Source organism: Drosophila gunungcola, unplaced genomic scaffold (genome assembly GCF_025200985.1).
Source record: "Drosophila gunungcola strain Sukarami unplaced genomic scaffold, Dgunungcola_SK_2 000152F, whole genome shotgun sequence".
Lineage (NCBI taxonomy): Eukaryota > Metazoa > Arthropoda > Insecta > Diptera > Drosophilidae > Drosophila > Drosophila gunungcola.
The window spans coordinates 85,566-102,336 of record NW_026453313.1 but is presented as its reverse complement, the minus strand read 5'-3'; the positions used below and the strand labels follow the sequence as shown (position 1 = coordinate 102,336).

Here is a 16,771-nt window from a genome sequence, read left to right as displayed (position 1 = left end):
GTATGACATTCCATTTTGTGGCCATTACTTCTCAGCGTTTTGATATAAAACTGAATTTTAAAGTTTTTTTTTGGGGTTTTGGAGACTTGTCAAAAAAAACAAAATCCTAAACAGTCCTTTTGTTGTAACTTGGCCAAAATTAGACGTATAGCCATAAGAGTGACTGTTTTGTAAAGCTGGCGACCTATTCTACCCATCCACATTCGGTTTAGATAAATAAATTTTGTTTTGGTGCAAAAACAGATTTTTAAAAATCAATTTTTTGAAGAAATTAATTTTATGACCAATTTTTGAATTTTTGATAAGGGTGGGGGTCATCATTTTTTTGAAAATTTGAAAATATGAAAAAAATTTTAACTGGGAACGCCATTCGATTGGGAATTTAATGACGAATTCACGAGGTATGACATTCCATCTTGTGGCCATTACTTCTCAGCGTTTTGATATAAAAACTGAATTTTAAAGTTTTTTTTTGGGGTTTTGGAGACTTGTCAAAAAAAACAAAATCCTAAACAGTCCTTTTGTTGTAACTTGGCCAAAATTAGACGTATAGCCATAAAAGTGACTGTTTTTTAAAGCTGGCGACCTATACTACCCATCCTCATTCGGTTTAGATAAATAAATTTTGTTTTGGTGCGAAAACAGATTTTCAAAAATCGATTTTTTTTTGCATTTTTGATAAGGGTGGGGGTCATCATTTTTTTGAAAATTTGAAAATATGAAAAAAATTTTAACTGGAATCGCCATTCGATTGGGAATTTAATGACGAATTCATCGAGGTATGACATTCCATCTTGTGGCCATTACTTCTCAGCGTTTTGATATAAAAACTGAATTTTAAAGTTTTTTTTGGGGTTTTAGCGACTTGTCAAAAGAAAAAAAACCATAAGTGTCCTTTTGTTGTAACTTAGCCAAAATTTGACGTATAGCCAAGGGAGTGACTGTTTTGTAAAGCTGGCGACCTATACTACCCATCCACATTCGGTTTAGATAAATAAATTTTGTTTTGGTGAGAAAACAGATTTTTAAAAGTCAATTTTTTGAAGAAATTAATTTTATGACCAATTTTTGCATTTTTGATAAGGGTGGGGGTCATTATTTTTTTGAAAATTTGAAAATATGAAAAAAATTTTAACTGGGAACGCCATTCGATTGGGAATTTAATGACGAATTCACCGAGGTATGACATTCCATCTTGTGGCCATTACTTCTCAGCGTTTGATATAAAACTGAATTTTAAAGTTTTTTTTTGGGGTTTTGGAGACTTGTCAAAAAAACAAAATCCTAAAGAGTCCTTTTGTTGTAACTTGGCCAAAATTAGACGTATAGCCATAAGAGTGACTGTTTTGTAAAGCTGGCGACCTATACTACCCATCCTCATTCGGTTTAGATAAATAAATTTTGTTTTGGTGCGAAAACTGATTTTCAAAAATCAATTTTTTGAAGAAATTAATTTTATGACCAATTTTTGCATTTTTGATAAGGGTGGGGGTCATCATTTTTTTGAAAATTTGAAAATATGAAAAAAATTTTAACTGGAATCGCCATTCGATTGGGAATTTAATGACGAATTCATCGAGGTATGACATTCCATCTTGTGGCCATTACTTCTCAGCGTTTTGATATAAAAACTGAATTTTAAAGTTTTTTTTTGGGGTTTTGGCGACTTGTCAAAAAAAACAAAATCCATAACAGTCCTTTTGTTGTAACTTGGCCAAAATTAGACGTATAGCCATAAGGAGTGACTGTTTTGTAAAGCTGGCGACCTATTCTACCCATCCACATTCGGTTTAGATAAATAAATTTGTTTTGGTGCGAAAACAGATTTTAAAAATCAATTTTTTGAAGAAATTAATTTTATGACCAATTTTTGCATTTTTGATAAGGGTGGGGGTCATCATTTTTTTGAAAATTTGAAAATATGAAAAAAATTTTAACTGGGAACGCCATTCGATTGGGAATTTAATGACGAATTCACCGAGGTATGACATTCCATCTTGTGGCCATTACTTCTCAGCGTTTTGATATAAAAACTGAATTTTAAAGTTTTTTTTGGGGTTTTGAGCGACTTGTCAAAAAAACAAAATCCTAAACAGTCCTTTTGTTGTAACTTGGCCAAAATTAGACGTATAGCCATAGGAGTGACTGTTTTGTAAAGCTGGCGACCTATTCTACCCATCCACATTCGGTTTAGATAAATAAATTTTGTTTTGGTGCAAAAACAGATTTTAAAAATCAATTTTTTGAAGAAATTAATTTTATGACCAATTTTTGCATTTTTGATAAGGGTGGGGGTCATCATTTTTTTGAAAATTTGAAAATATGAAAAAAATTTTAACTGGGAACGCCATTCGATTGGGAATTTAATGACGAATTCACCGAGGTATGACATTCCATCTTGTGGCCATTACTTCTCAGCGTTTTGATATAAAAACTGAATTTTAAAGTTTTTTTTTGGGGTTTTGGAGACTTGTCAAAAAAAACAAAATCCTAAACAGTCCTTTTGTTGTAACTTGGCCAAAATTAGACGTATAGCCATAAGAGTGACTGTTTTGTAAAGCTGGCGACCTATTCTACCCATCCACATTCGGTTTAGATAAATAAATTTTGTTTTGGTGCGAAAACAGATTTTCAAAAATCGATTTTTTTTTGCATTTTTGATAAGGGTGGGGGTCATCATTTTTTTGAAAATTTGAAAATATGAAAAAAATTTAACTGGAAACGCCATTCGATTGGGAATTTAATGACGAATTCATCGAGGTATGACATTCCATCTTCTCAGCGTTTTGATATAAAATCTGAATTTTAAAGTTTTTTTTTGGGGTTTTGGAGACTTGTCAAAAAAACAAAATCCTAAAGAGGTCTTTGTTGTAACTTGGCCAAAATTAGACGTATAGCCATAAAAGTGACTGTTTTTTAAAGCTGGCGACCTATACTACCCATCCTCATTCGGTTTAGATAAATAAATTTTGTTTTGGTGCGAAAACAGATTTTCAAAAATCAATTTTTTGAAGAAATTAATTTTATGACCAATTTTTGCATTTTTGATAAGGGTGGGGGTCATCATTTTTTTGAAAATTTGAAAATATGAAAAAAATTTTAACTGGGAACGCCATTCGATTGGGAATTTAATGACGAATTCACCGAGGTATGACATTCCATCTTGTGGCCATTACTTCTCAGCGTTTTGATATAAAAATCTGAATTTTAAAGTTTTTTTTGGGGTTTTAGCGACTTGTCAAAAGAAAAAAAACCATAAGAGTCCTTTTGTTGTAACTTAGGCCAAAATTAGACGTATAGCCATAGGAGTGACTGTTTTGTAAAGCTGGCGACCTATACTACCCATCCACATTCGGTTTAGATAAATAAATTTTGTTTTGGTGCGAAAACATGATTTTCAAAAATCAATTTTTTGAAGAAATTAATTTTATGACCAATTTTTGCATTTTTGATAAGGGTGGGGGTCATCATTTTTTTGAAAATTTGAAAATATGAAAAAAATTTTAACTGGGAACGCCATTCGATTGGGAATTTAATGACGAATTCACCGAGGTATGACATTCCATCTTGTGGCCATTACTTCTCAGCGTTTTGATATAAAAATCTGAATTTTAAAGTTTTTTTTGGGGTTTTGGAGACTTGTCAAAAAAAACAAAATCCTAAACAGTCCTTTGTTGTAACTTGGCCAAAATTAGACGTATAGCCATAAGAGTGACTGTTTTGTAAAGCTGGCGACCTATCTACCCATCCACATTCGGTTTAGATAAATAAATTTTGTTTTGGTGCAAAAACAGATTTTTAAAAATCAATTTTTTGAAGAAATTAATTTTATGACCAATTTTTGAATTTTTGATAAGGGTGGGGGTCATCATTTTTTTGAAAATTTGAAAATATGAAAAAAATTTTAACTGGGAACGCCATTCGATTGGGAATTTAATGACGAATTCACCGAGGTATGACATTCCATCTTGTGGCCATTACTTCTCAGCGTTTTGATATAAAAACTGAATTTTAAAGTTTTTTTTTGGGGTTTTGGAGACTTGTCAAAAAAAACAAAATCCTAAACAGTCCTTTTGTTGTAACTTGGCCAAAATTAGACGTATAGCCATAAGAGTGACTGTTTTGTAAAGCTGGCGACCTATACTACCCATCCACATTCGGTTTAGATAAATAAATTTTGTTTTGGTGCAAAAACAGATTTTTAAAAATCAATTTTTTGAAGAAATTAATTTTATGACCAATTTTTGAATTTTTGATAAGGGTGGGGGTCATCATTTTTTTGAAAATTTGAAAATATGAAAAAAATTTTAACTGGGAACGCCATTCGATTGGGAATTTAATGACGAATTCACGAGGTATGACATTCCATCTTGTGGCCATTACTTCTCAGCGTTTTGATATAAAAACTGAATTTTAAAGTTTTTTTTGGGGTTTTGGCGACTTGTCAAAAGAAAACAAAATCCATAACAGTCCTTTTGTTGTAACTTGGCCAAAATTAGACGTATAGCCATAAGAGTGACTGTTTTGTAAAGCTGGCGACCTATACTACCCATCCACATTCGGTTTAGATAAATAAATTTTGTTTTGGTGCAAAAACAGATTTTTAAAATCAATTTTTTGAAGAAATTAATTTTATGACCAATTTTTGCATTTTTGATAAGGGTGGGGGTCATCATTTTTTTGAAAATTTGAAAATATGAAAAAAATTTTAACTGGGAACGCCATTCGATTGGGAATTTAATGACGAATTCACCGAGGTATGACATTCCATCTTGTGGCCATTACTTCTCAGCGTTTTGATTTTAAAGTTTTTTTTTTGGGGTTTTGGAGACTTGTTCAAAAAAACAAAATCCTAAAGAGTCCTTTTGTTGTAACTTGGCCAAAATTAGACGTTTAGCCAAGGGAGTGACTGTTTTGTAAAGCTGGCGACCTATACTACCCATCCACATTCGGTTTAGATAAATACATTTTGTTTTGGTGCGAAAACAGATTTTCAAAAATCAATTTTTTGAAGAAATTAATTTTATGACCAATTTTTGCATTTTTGATAAGGGTGGGGGTCATCAATTTTTTGAAAATTTGAAAATATGAAAAAAATTTTAACTGGGAACGCCATTCGATTGGGAATTTAATGACGAATTCATCGAGGTATGACATTCCATCTTGTGGCCATTACTTCTCAGCGTTTTGATATAAAAACTGAATTTTAAAGTTTTTTTTTGGGGTTTTGGCGACTTGTCAAAAGAACAAAAACCAGAAGAGTCCTTTTGTTGTAACTTGGCCAAAATTTGACGTATAGCCATAAGAGTGACTGTTTTGTAAAGCTGGCGACCTATACTACCCATCCACATTCGGTTTAGATAAATAAATTTTGTTTTGGTGCGAAAACAGATTTTCAAAAATCAATTTTTTGAAGAAATTAATTTTATGACCAATTTTTGCATTTTTAATAAGGGTGGGGGTCATCAATTTTTTGAAAATTTGAAAATATGAAAAAAATTTTAACTGGGAACGCCATTCGATTGGGAATTTAATGACGAATTCACCGAGGTATGACATTCCATCTTGTGGCCATTACTTCTCAGCGTTTTGATATAAAAACTGAATTTTAAAGTTTTTTTTTGGGGTTTTGGCGACTTGTCAAAAGAACAAAAACCATAAGAGTCCTTTTGTTGTAACTTGGCCAAAATTTGACGTATAGCCATAAGAGTGACTGTTTTGTAAAGCTGGCGACCTATACTACCCATCCACATTCGGTTTAGATAAATAAATTTTGTTTTGGTGCGAAAACAGATTTTCAAAAATCAATTTTTTGAAGAAATTAATTTTATGACCAATTTTTGCATTTTTGATAAGGGTGGGGGTCATCAATTTTTTGAAAATTTGAAAATATGAAAAAAATTTTAACTGGGAACGCCATTCGATTGGGAATTTAATGACGAATTCATCGAGGTATGACATTCCATCTTGTGGCCATTACTTCTCAGCGTTTTGATATAAAAACTGAATTTTAAAGTTTTTTTTTGGGGTTTATGGCGACTTGTCAAAAGAACAAAAACCAGAAGAGTGCTTTTGTTGTAACTTAGCCAAAATTTGACGTATAGCCAAGGGAGTGACTGTTTGTAAAGCTGGCGACCTATACTACCCATCCACATTCGGTTAGATAAATAAATTCTGTTTTGGTGCGAAAACAGATTTTCAAAAATCAATTTTTTGAAGAAATTAATTTTATGACCAATTTTTGCATTTTTGATAAGGGTGGGGGTCATCATTTTTTGAAAATTTGAAAATATGAAAAAAATTTTAACTGGGAACACCATTCGATTGGGAATTTAATGACGAATTCACCGAGGTATGACATTTCATCTTGTGGCCATTACTTCTCAGCGTTTTGATATAAAATCTGAATTTTAAAGTTTTTTTTTGGGGTTTTGGAGACTTGTCAAAAAAACAAAATCCTAAAGAGTCCTTTTGTTGTAACTTGGCCAAAATTAGACGTATAGCCATAAGAGTGACTGTTTTGTAAAGCTGGCGACCTATACTACCCATCCACATTCGGTTTAGATAAATACATTTTTTTTGGTGAGAAAACAGATTTTTAAAAAATCAATTTTTTGAAGAAATTAATTTTATGACCAATTTTTGCATTTTTGATAAGGGTGGGGTCATCAATTTTTTGAAAATTTGAAAATATGAAAAAAATTTTAACTGGGAACGCCATTCGATTGGGAATTTAATGACGAATTCATCGAGGTATGACATTCCATCTTGTGGCCATTACTTCTCAGCGTTTTGATATAAAAATGAATTTTAAAGTTTTTTTTGGGGTTTTGGCGACTTGTCAAAAGAACAAAACCATAAGAGTCCTTTTGTTGTAACTTGGCCAAAATTTGACGTATAGCCATAAGAGTGACTGTTTTGTAAAGCTGGCGACCTATACTACCATCCACATTCGGTTTAGATAAATACATTTTGTTTTGGTGCGAAAACAGATTTTCAAAAATCAATTTTTTGAAGAAATTAATTTTATGACCAATTTTTGCATTTTTGATAAGGGTGGGGGTCATCAATTTTTTGAAAATTTGAAAATATGAAAAAAATTTTAACTGGGAACGCCATTCGATTGGGAATTTAATGACGAATTCATCGAGGTATGACATTCCATCTTGTGGCCATTACTTCTCAGCGTTTTGATATAAAAAATGAATTTTAAAGTTTTTTTTTGGGGTTTTGGCGACTTGTCAAAAGAACAAAAACCAGAAGAGTCCTTTTGTTGTAACTTGGCCAAAATTTGACGTATAGCCATAAGAGTGACTGTTTTGTAAAGCTGGCGACCTATACTACCCATCCACATTCGGTTTAGATAAATAAATTTTGTTTTGGTGCGAAAACAGATTTTCAAAAATCAATTTTTTGAAGAAATTAATTTTATGACCAATTTTTGCATTTTTAATAAGGGTGGGGGTCATCAATTTTTTGAAAATTTGAAAATATGAAAAAAATTTTAACTGGGAACGCCATTCGATTGGGAATTTAATGACGAATTCACCGAGGTATGACATTCCATCTTGTGGCCATTACTTCTCAGCGTTTTGATATAAAAACTGAATTTTAAAGTTTTTTTTGGGGTTTTGGCGACTTGTCAAAAGAACAAAAACCATAAGAGTCCTTTTGTTGTAACTTGGCCAAAATTTGACGTATAGCCATAAGAGTGACTGTTTTGTAAAGCTGGCGACCTATACTACCCATCCACATTCGGTTTAGATAAATAAATTTTGTTTTGGTGCGAAAACAGATTTTCAAAAATCAATTTTTTGAAGAAATTAATTTTATGACCAATTTTTGCATTTTTGATAAGGGTGGGGGTCATCAATTTTTTGAAAATTTGAAAATATGAAAAAAATTTTAACTGGGAACGCCATTCGATTGGGAATTTAATGACGAATTCATCGAGGTATGACATTCCATCTTGTGGCCATTACTTCTCAGCGTTTTGATATAAAAACTGAATTTTAAAGTTTTTTTTTGGGGTTTTGGCGACTTGTCAAAAGAACAAAAACCAGAAGAGTGCTTTTGTTGTAACTTAGCCAAAATTTGACGTATAGCCAAGGGAGTGACTGTTTTGTAAAGCTGGCGACCTATACTACCCATCCACATTCGGTTTAGATAAATAAATTCTGTTTTGGTGCGAAAACAGATTTTCAAAAATCAATTTTTTGAAGAAATTAATTTTATGACCAATTTTTGCATTTTTGATAAGGGTGGGGGTCATCATTTTTTTGAAAATTTGAAAATATGAAAAAAATTTTAACTGGGAACACCATTCGATTGGGAATTTAATGACGAATTCACCGAGGTATGACATTTCATCTTGTGGCCATTACTTCTCAGCGTTTTGATATAAAATCTGAATTTTAAAGTTTTTTTTTGGGGTTTTGGAGACTTGTCAAAAAAACAAAATCCTAAAGAGTCCTTTTGTTGTAACTTGGCCAAAATTAGACGTATAGCCATAAGAGTGACTGTTTTGTAAAGCTGGCGACCTATACTACCCATCCACATTCGGTTTAGATAAATACATTTTTTTTGGTGAGAAAACAGATTTTTAAAAATCAATTTTTTGAAGAAATTAATTTTATGACCAATTTTTGCATTTTTGATAAGGGTGGGGGTCATCAATTTTTTGAAAATTTGAAAATATGAAAAAAATTTTAACTGGGAACGCCATTCGATTGGGAATTTAATGACGAATTCATCGAGGTATGACATTCCATCTTGTGGCCATTACTTCTCAGCGTTTTGATATAAAAATGAATTTTAAAGTTTTTTTTGGGGTTTTGGCGACTTGTCAAAAGAACAAAAACCATAAGAGTCCTTTTGTTGTAACTTGGCCAAAATTTGACGTATAGCCATAAGAGTGACTGTTTTGTAAAGCTGGCGACCTATACTACCCATCCACATTCGGTTTAGATAAATACATTTTGTTTTGGTGCGAAAACAGATTTTCAAAAATCAATTTTTTGAAGAAATTAATTTTATGACCAATTTTTGCATTTTTGATAAGGGTGGGGGTCATCAATTTTTGAAAATTTGAAAATATGAAAAAAATTTTAACTGGGAACGCCATTCGATTGGGAATTTAATGACGAATTCATCGAGGTATGACATTCCATCTTGTGGCCATTACTTCTCAGCGTTTTGATATAAAAAATGAATTTTAAAGTTTTTTTTGGGGTTTTGGCGACTTGTCAAAAGAACAAAAACCAGAAGAGTCCTTTTGTTGTAACTTGGCCAAAATTTGACGTATAGCCATAAGAGTGACTGTTTTGTAAAGCTGGCGACCTATACTACCCATTCACATTCGGTTTAGATAAATAAATTTTGTTTTGGTGCGAAAACAGATTTTCAAAAATCAATTTTTTGAAGAAATTAATTTTATGACCAATTTTTGCATTTTTGATAAGGGTGGGGGTCATCAATTTTTTGAAAATTTGAAAATATGAAAAAAATTTTAACTGGGAACGCCATTCGATTGGGAATTTAATGACGAATTCATCGAGGTATGACATTCCATCTTGTGGCCATTACTTCTCAGCGTTTTGATATAAAAACTGAATTTTAAAGTTTTTTTTTGGGGTTTTGGCGACTTGTCAAAAGAACAAAAACCATAAGAGTCCTTTTGTTGTAACTTGGCCAAAATTTGACGTATAGCCATAAGAGTGACAGTTTTGTAAAGCTGGCGACCTATACTACCCATCCACATTCGGTTTAGATAAATAAATTTTGTTTTGGTGCGAAAACAGATTTTCAAAAATCAATTTTTTGAAGAAATTAATTTTATGACCAATTTTTGCATTTTTGATAAGGGTGGGGGTCATAAATTTTTTGAAAATTTGAAAATATGAAAAAAATTTTAACTGGGAACGCCATTCGATTGGGAATTTAATGACGAATTCATCGAGGTATGACATTCCATCTTGTGGCCATTACTTCTCAGCGTTTTGATATAAAAACTGAATTTTAAAGTTTTTTTTGGGGTTTTGGCGACTTGTCAAAAGAACAAAAACCATAAGAGTCCTTTTGTTGTAACTTGGCCAAAATTTGACGTATAGCCATAAGAGTGACTGTTTTGTAAAGCTGGCGACCTATACTACCCATCCACATTCGGTTTAGATAAATAAATTTTGTTTTGGTGCGAAAACAGATTTTCAAAAATCAATTTTTTGAAGAAATTAATTTTATGACCAATTTTTGCATTTTTGATAAGGGTGGGGGTCATCAATTTTTTGAAAATTTGAAAATATGAAAAAAATTTTAACTGGGAACGCCATTCGATTGGGAATTTAATGACGAATTCATCGAGGTATGACATTCCATCTTGTGGCCATTACTTCTCAGCGTTTTGATATAAAAACTGAATTTTAAAGTTTTTTTTTGGGGTTTTGGCGACTTGTCAAAAGAACAAAAACCAGAAGAGTGCTTTTGTTGTAACTTAGCCAAAATTTGACGTATAGCCAAGGGAGTGACTGTTTTGTAAAGCTGGCGACCTATACTACCCATCCACATTCGGTTTAGATAAATATTTTCTGTTTTGGTGCGAAAACAGATTTTCAAAAATCAATTTTTTGAAGAAATTAATTTTATGACCAATTTTTGCATTTTTGATAAGGGTGGGGGTCATCATTTTTTTGAAAATTTGAAAATATGAAAAAAATTTTAACTGGGAACACCATTCGATTGGGAATTTAATGACGAATTCACCGAGGTATGACATTTCATCTTGTGGCCATTACTTCTCAGCGTTTTGATATAAAATCTGAATTTTAAAGTTTTTTTTTTGGGGTTTTGGAGACTTGTCAAAAAAACAAAATCCTAAAGAGTCCTTTTGTTGTAACTTGGCCAAAATTAGACGTATAGCCATAAGAGTGACTGTTTTGTAAAGCTGGCGACCTATACTACCCATCCACATTCGGTTTAGATAAATACATTTTTTTTGGTGAGAAAACAGATTTTTAAAAATCAATTTTTTGAAGAAATTAATTTTATGACCAATTTTTGCATTTTTGATAAGGGTGGGGGTCATCAATTTTTTGAAAATTTGAAAATATGAAAAAAATTTTAACTGGGAACGCCATTCGATTGGGAATTTAATGACGAATTCATCGAGGTATGACATTCCATCTTGTGGCCATTACTTCTCAGCGTTTTGATATAAAAACTGAGTTTTAAAGTTTTTTTTTGGGGTTTTGGAGATTTGTCAAAAGAACCAAATCCTAAAGAGGTCTATACTACCCATTCACATTCGGTTTAGATAAATAAATTTTGTTTTGGTGCGAAAACAGATTTTCAAATTTCAATTTCTTGAAGAAATTAATTTTATGACCAATTTTTGCATTTTTTATAAGGGTGGGGTGCTAAATCTTGGTTTTGAGGTCCATAGAAGCATAAAAAACTTTTTAAAATAACATAGAATTGTGGCCGTGGAAAATTCAATGAAAATATGACTTTAATTGCGATTTTGACTGCAGTTTTTGTGGCTTTCAAGCAATTTGTTGGATATTTGCTTATTTACTACCTCGACCGCTTAAAACTGTGTGTTCGCCGAACACACATATAGCCCTCTCTATCTGTTTCTCTGCCGCTGTCTCTTTCTGTGCGTTTCCGGCTGGCCGATTTTGCCAGTTGCGCTCGCCTGCAAATTATTTTATTGAACGCAATTGTTTTTGGCTTTGGCTCGTTTGTTATTCGGCGGCGGCGGCAAATTACTTTTTATGGCTGGCGGCGAGCTTTTCGCTTCCCATTTGCCATTTCCCATTTTCCCCTGACCATTTTCCACTTGCCACTCGCCCCTGTTGAATGTGAAACGCAGGATTCTGGTATGGCCAGGATTCTGGATTCTCGATTCTGGATGCTGGCGCTGCCGTTGCGGCGGCTGTTTTTCCAAATTTAATGGCTTAGAAAGCCATTTGCATTTTTTTGGTTGCCCAACTTTGTTTAACATTATTCGGCGCCATATGGTGCGCAGTTCTCAGCACCAGATCCCCATCCCCATGCCGATGCCGATGCCGATCCCGATCCAGGGACCAGCTTTCGATGGACTAATTAGCTTTGGCGAGACCACAGCGGAAATCACCGCGAAATGCAATTTATGTGGCTGGGCGTCGAGTCCTCATAAGTGAGTTCCCTTTCACGCACCATGGGACAAATTGACACTTTTCCGGGCCAAAACCTATTTGAGTATTTGGCTAACAGTCGTATTAAGAAAATATATACAAGTATTCGATTTCTCCTAACAAATTGTATTTTTCCTACTCCCATGCCTTATTATAACATAATTAAAATTAATTTCGATTATTCTGCAAAAAAAAAGTTGGATCTTAACTAGGATCTTCATTTTAATTCCAAAATCTCTGGCTTCTTTGCTCTCGAAGTTCATACGGCCAGTCGCACAGAGTTCTACCTGTTACATAATTTTCAACATATAAACAGAGCCATTAAATATATGTTTGTTATTAACCTATTATCAAATTCCACAAAGAGAGGTCGTTTGCCCCTTAACGCGAAGTTTAATGCAGTAATTTAGCTGCGATTCGAACCCTGTGCAGCCCAAAAGTCGGCAATAAATTTGTATAAGGCCCCACGGTTTTTGGAGATTTTAAATTCGCAGTGCATTCAAGAAGTTAATACAACATAAATAGGAATTTGTAACAAATTAATGGAGAAATGTTACACTTATTACACAACAAGTGTTGCGTACTTATCATTATGCTGGATTTGGCTTATTAATGCTAAACCTTTATCGATATCTTTATTCATTTATTCAACAAATCGAAAATAAGGCACAAAAGCCACAAAGGCACGAAAATCTCTACCAAATTTAGTTTTTAAAATGTTGTTAATTATTATGATTCTTTCAAGAGTCAAGAAGTTTTGCAGATTGAACTTAATAATTTGTTTTTAATTGAAATACAATGAAATTAGTTATGATCCATATCACACAGCATGCATTGAAATACAATACTATTATATTTTTTAATCAATAAAATGTATTTTTTGCTCAAAAGTCTTAGGTATTTTAACTGTCATCGAGCATATATGTTGCATGAACACATAAAACAAGATTGATTTCATGTTAGCCCTTTTGAACAACAATATTACTATACTGTTGAGCCTGCGAAAGCTGAGAAACTATTTAGACTCACCTGCGTTAGTTTGCCATTGACAATGCTGAGGGACTCTAGGCTCGAGCGGACGTTGCGCAGACTGTTGTCCTTGAGGGCCTCCAGGTGCGAGTGGGAGAACTGCAGGTGCCGGATGTGGACGCCCGGCTGGAAGACGTCCTGCGAGAGTGACGTCACCGAGCGGTCGAAGTCGTAGATGGACAGCGAGTGGATCGGCGCCGAAATTCGCTCGAGGGTCGAGCGCAGCGATATGGCGGTCGTTCCGGGACACTCCAGGAATAGTCCTGTAAATCGGGAAAATTATCAGCTTTATCGTCGACGGACAGGGGCAATTAAGTGCCCATTCAATTAGTTCCACTCGATGGTAAAATCAAAGAAACTGTCTTGGCCAGTCGCTTGTATTGCATATAATTAGTCTGCCTCCAAGCTGCCTAGATATAGATATATAGATATATATACCTATTGAAAAACATATATATGCTCCTGCGCAGGTGCTAGTTAATATTCAAAGGTGTTGTTCCCCATCACTGATTGTTTGCCAGAACTCAAATAAAATGATTCTGCATTGCATAAGGTCAGCATGGATGATGATGTTCTCTTAAGGAGATGGGTTTATAACAGCAAAACATCAAAACCTAAGGTACAATGGCATTTGTTTTATTACAAAAATTAAATATTCTTGACAATTTTTTTTTTTTCGATTTTCAGGATAAAACAATGGATAGTTCCTTTGGCAGCTATATGAGATCGATGTCTGGTCTTAATAAAATTAAAAACCGTTGTTCTAAAATAGTAAACTGTTACTACATACCAAATAATATTTATATAGATTGAAAAACAGCGGAGTTACACAATTTTTGTATTTATCATCCGATTGTTTCCATGGTGGCTCAATTAAATTAGTCGATTTCTATACTAACAGCAATATAAAGTGAACTTTTGGGAAAGTTTTGTGGAGATAGATTTAAAATTTAAGGGATTCATTTGCATATAAACGGACAGACGGACATATATGTACCTTATGGGGCCTCGAAAATGTATAATAGCCTCTTCAAGGGTATTCAAAACGGACACTAGGCATCTTACAGTCGATGACTTGCTTTCGCACTCGACCGCACGTCCTGGGTGCAATAAACTTTGCCTTCAAGTCTCGGCTGATGCGTTTAATTAGTTCGCTCGACCGTTCGCACTTACCATCCTCGAACTTGTAGCAGGGACAGGCGGTGTTGTCGAAGCTGGGGCACTCGATCCCGGCCGCACCTCCTCCGCCGCCAGATGCTCCTCCTGCTGCTCCTCCTGGTGCTCCTCCTGCCGCTCCTCCTGCAGCACTGGCTGCTCCAGCAATGCCCCCTGAGGTGGCTGCACCGCCCATTTCCGTGAAGAGGAGCTCACGGGACGAGCCTTTGGCACTGGAGATCCTGGCCGAAGGTGTCATCGTGGCTGCGGTGGCCGGGAACAGGACGCACAGGACGAACAGGACGAACAGGACGAAGGGTAGCAACCGCAGGACATGCTGCTGCACGCCGGCAACATTATTGCGATTTCGTTGCTGCTGGTGTTTGCCGTTGCATTTGCAGTCAGCCAGTTTGGTCTGCCGTTCGTGCTCCTTGGCAGCCGCCGCCTCTTCATTTGTCCCCATCGCCATTTGCTCTATTTGATGTCCTTGTTGCTGGCGCTGATTATGCTGCTCCTGATGTTGCTGCTGCTGTTGTTGCTGTTGCAGCTGGTGTTGATGCTGCTGCTGCTGCTCCTGCTGCTGCATCTGTAGATGTTGCTTGTTTTGACGTTTTGCTCGTTGCTTTTGCGGCACGAGTTTCCCCCGACTTTCCGATTCCTTTTCCTGCTCGAGGACTTCTGCTGCCGGCTGTCCGTTTGTTGACTTCGTGCATTTCGCTAATAAGTTTACCAGCGTGGCTGTCGTTCCTGAATTGCTGCCTTTGCACATTTTCCTGGCAGTCCCTTGTATCCCTTGTATCCCTTGTATCCCTGTATGTACCTGTCTCCTTCCGTTTGCCCTTCCGTTTTCAGCCGGTCTCAATCAGCGTGTCGCATTCGCCCGGATATTGCCTCTTGCCACATCCCTGCAAAAATGCCAAAATCGAAGAACATTGTTAGTTAAGTGATCACATTGTCATAATTTTTTAAACTACCAAATACCTAAACTTGTTAAGAATGATAAACTAGTTAGTTAAACTAGGGAAAACCTTTACTACACAAACTGGACAATTTGACGATAGTAGTAGTTCTAGGAATAATAGTTTTTGAACTGCAAAAAACAGAAAGTCAAGTCGATAGATAATAGTCGAATAATAATATGGCTAATAAACCACAAAAAAGTGTATTACATCTTTGATTTGTAAAATCATCAGTGTACTTGAAGTGCTAGAACCGTTGGGGAATTATTAGAATGTCGTAACTATGTCGATGGTATTTTACTTTAAGATAGTAAAACATTATATTTCAATTGTTATAAAACTTTTTTTAACAGTCACATGACTATCACATGACCAAGCCAATTTCTGTGTGTTTATTTGCAAATTGCATCCATCATTAAAACCAAACGAACAAAAAAAAAAAACGGCTACGAATTAAAGAGATAGTTGAAAAATGTAATTAATTAAAGTGCTAATGCGAAGCCCCCATCAGGTCTTAATTATATAGAAAATTAATAGTCCCCTGCTTATGTGAGTGGCTGTGTAGGGTGGACGAAGGACTAACCCATTTCCCGGTCGCCATTTTGTTTGTCTTTCGAGCGTCCTTTGGTGTTTTTTTTCCTGCCATTCTATGGTGACAACATTAGACCATTTTGCTTTTTGTGGGACTGCCATCGTTTGTAATATGAATTATTTTCCTGCATGCCTTTGCCCACTTTTTCCACACTGAATTTCGTTTCATTTTTATTTTCAATTTTAATGCTCGTCGCCGCCTCCCGAATGGAATTTGTGTCAAGTGCGTGAATTTTTGTGGGTTTCTTTTTTCTGGGCTCCTAATTTACTGACTTTTCCCCTCGTGGCGAACGGTCACGTTGTGATGTTTTATCATTATTATTTTATTACTTAGTCCGTGTTGTTGTTGCTCGCTCGTTTTCTAATTAATGCGTTTTTTTCGCTTTTCCCCATTCAATTCCCTTCCAGGGCCATTAAACGCCATTAAAATTATGGCAGCTAATGCGCCGAATGACTCCTGCCGGCTGCTCGTCGTCTTAACCGGAAATTTCGTTGGCGAAAAAAGAGCAAAAAAAAAATAGCAGCAAAAGCAGCGAAATATTAATTATTCTGAATTTCCGGCTGGTGAAATGACAGCAAAGCCACCAATGCTAAATAATAAAGCTAAGGGGCTAGAGTTAAGGGAATTCAATAATTCACCGATTTCTATTAAAGTAGGGCACGGGAAATATATATTTGTTAAAGCCACAGCTAAACAAAATAAAATTTACATGGTTGGCAGTGATATTTTGATTTTAACATTATATTTTGTTTAAGCTATTGATGTTTTACCAACCCTAGCTTACACAATTAAGATTATTGGCTCCGACATCAATCAATGAATTAGTACTTAATGTATAATGAAAGAATCATAATATTTGTCCCAAA

General features: G+C 34.7%; 1 protein-coding gene across 2 annotated transcripts in view; it reads right to left on the bottom strand.

Moving 5' to 3' along the window:
* Nucleotides 1-16,771, bottom strand: part of LOC128265743 (chaoptin) — a 75,443-nt gene that overhangs the window by 22,548 nt on the left and 36,124 nt on the right. For both annotated transcript variants that reach the window (XM_053001944.1, XM_053001943.1), the window contains exons 2-3: nucleotides 14,373-15,259; nucleotides 13,200-13,462 (exon numbers count right to left, since the gene is read on the bottom strand). In XM_053001944.1, the coding sequence (XP_052857904.1) occupies nucleotides 13,200-13,462; nucleotides 14,373-15,123 (1,014 nt within the window). In that variant the 5' untranslated portion in view covers nucleotides 15,124-15,259. The remainder of the gene's footprint in view (nucleotides 1-13,199; nucleotides 13,463-14,372; nucleotides 15,260-16,771) is intronic.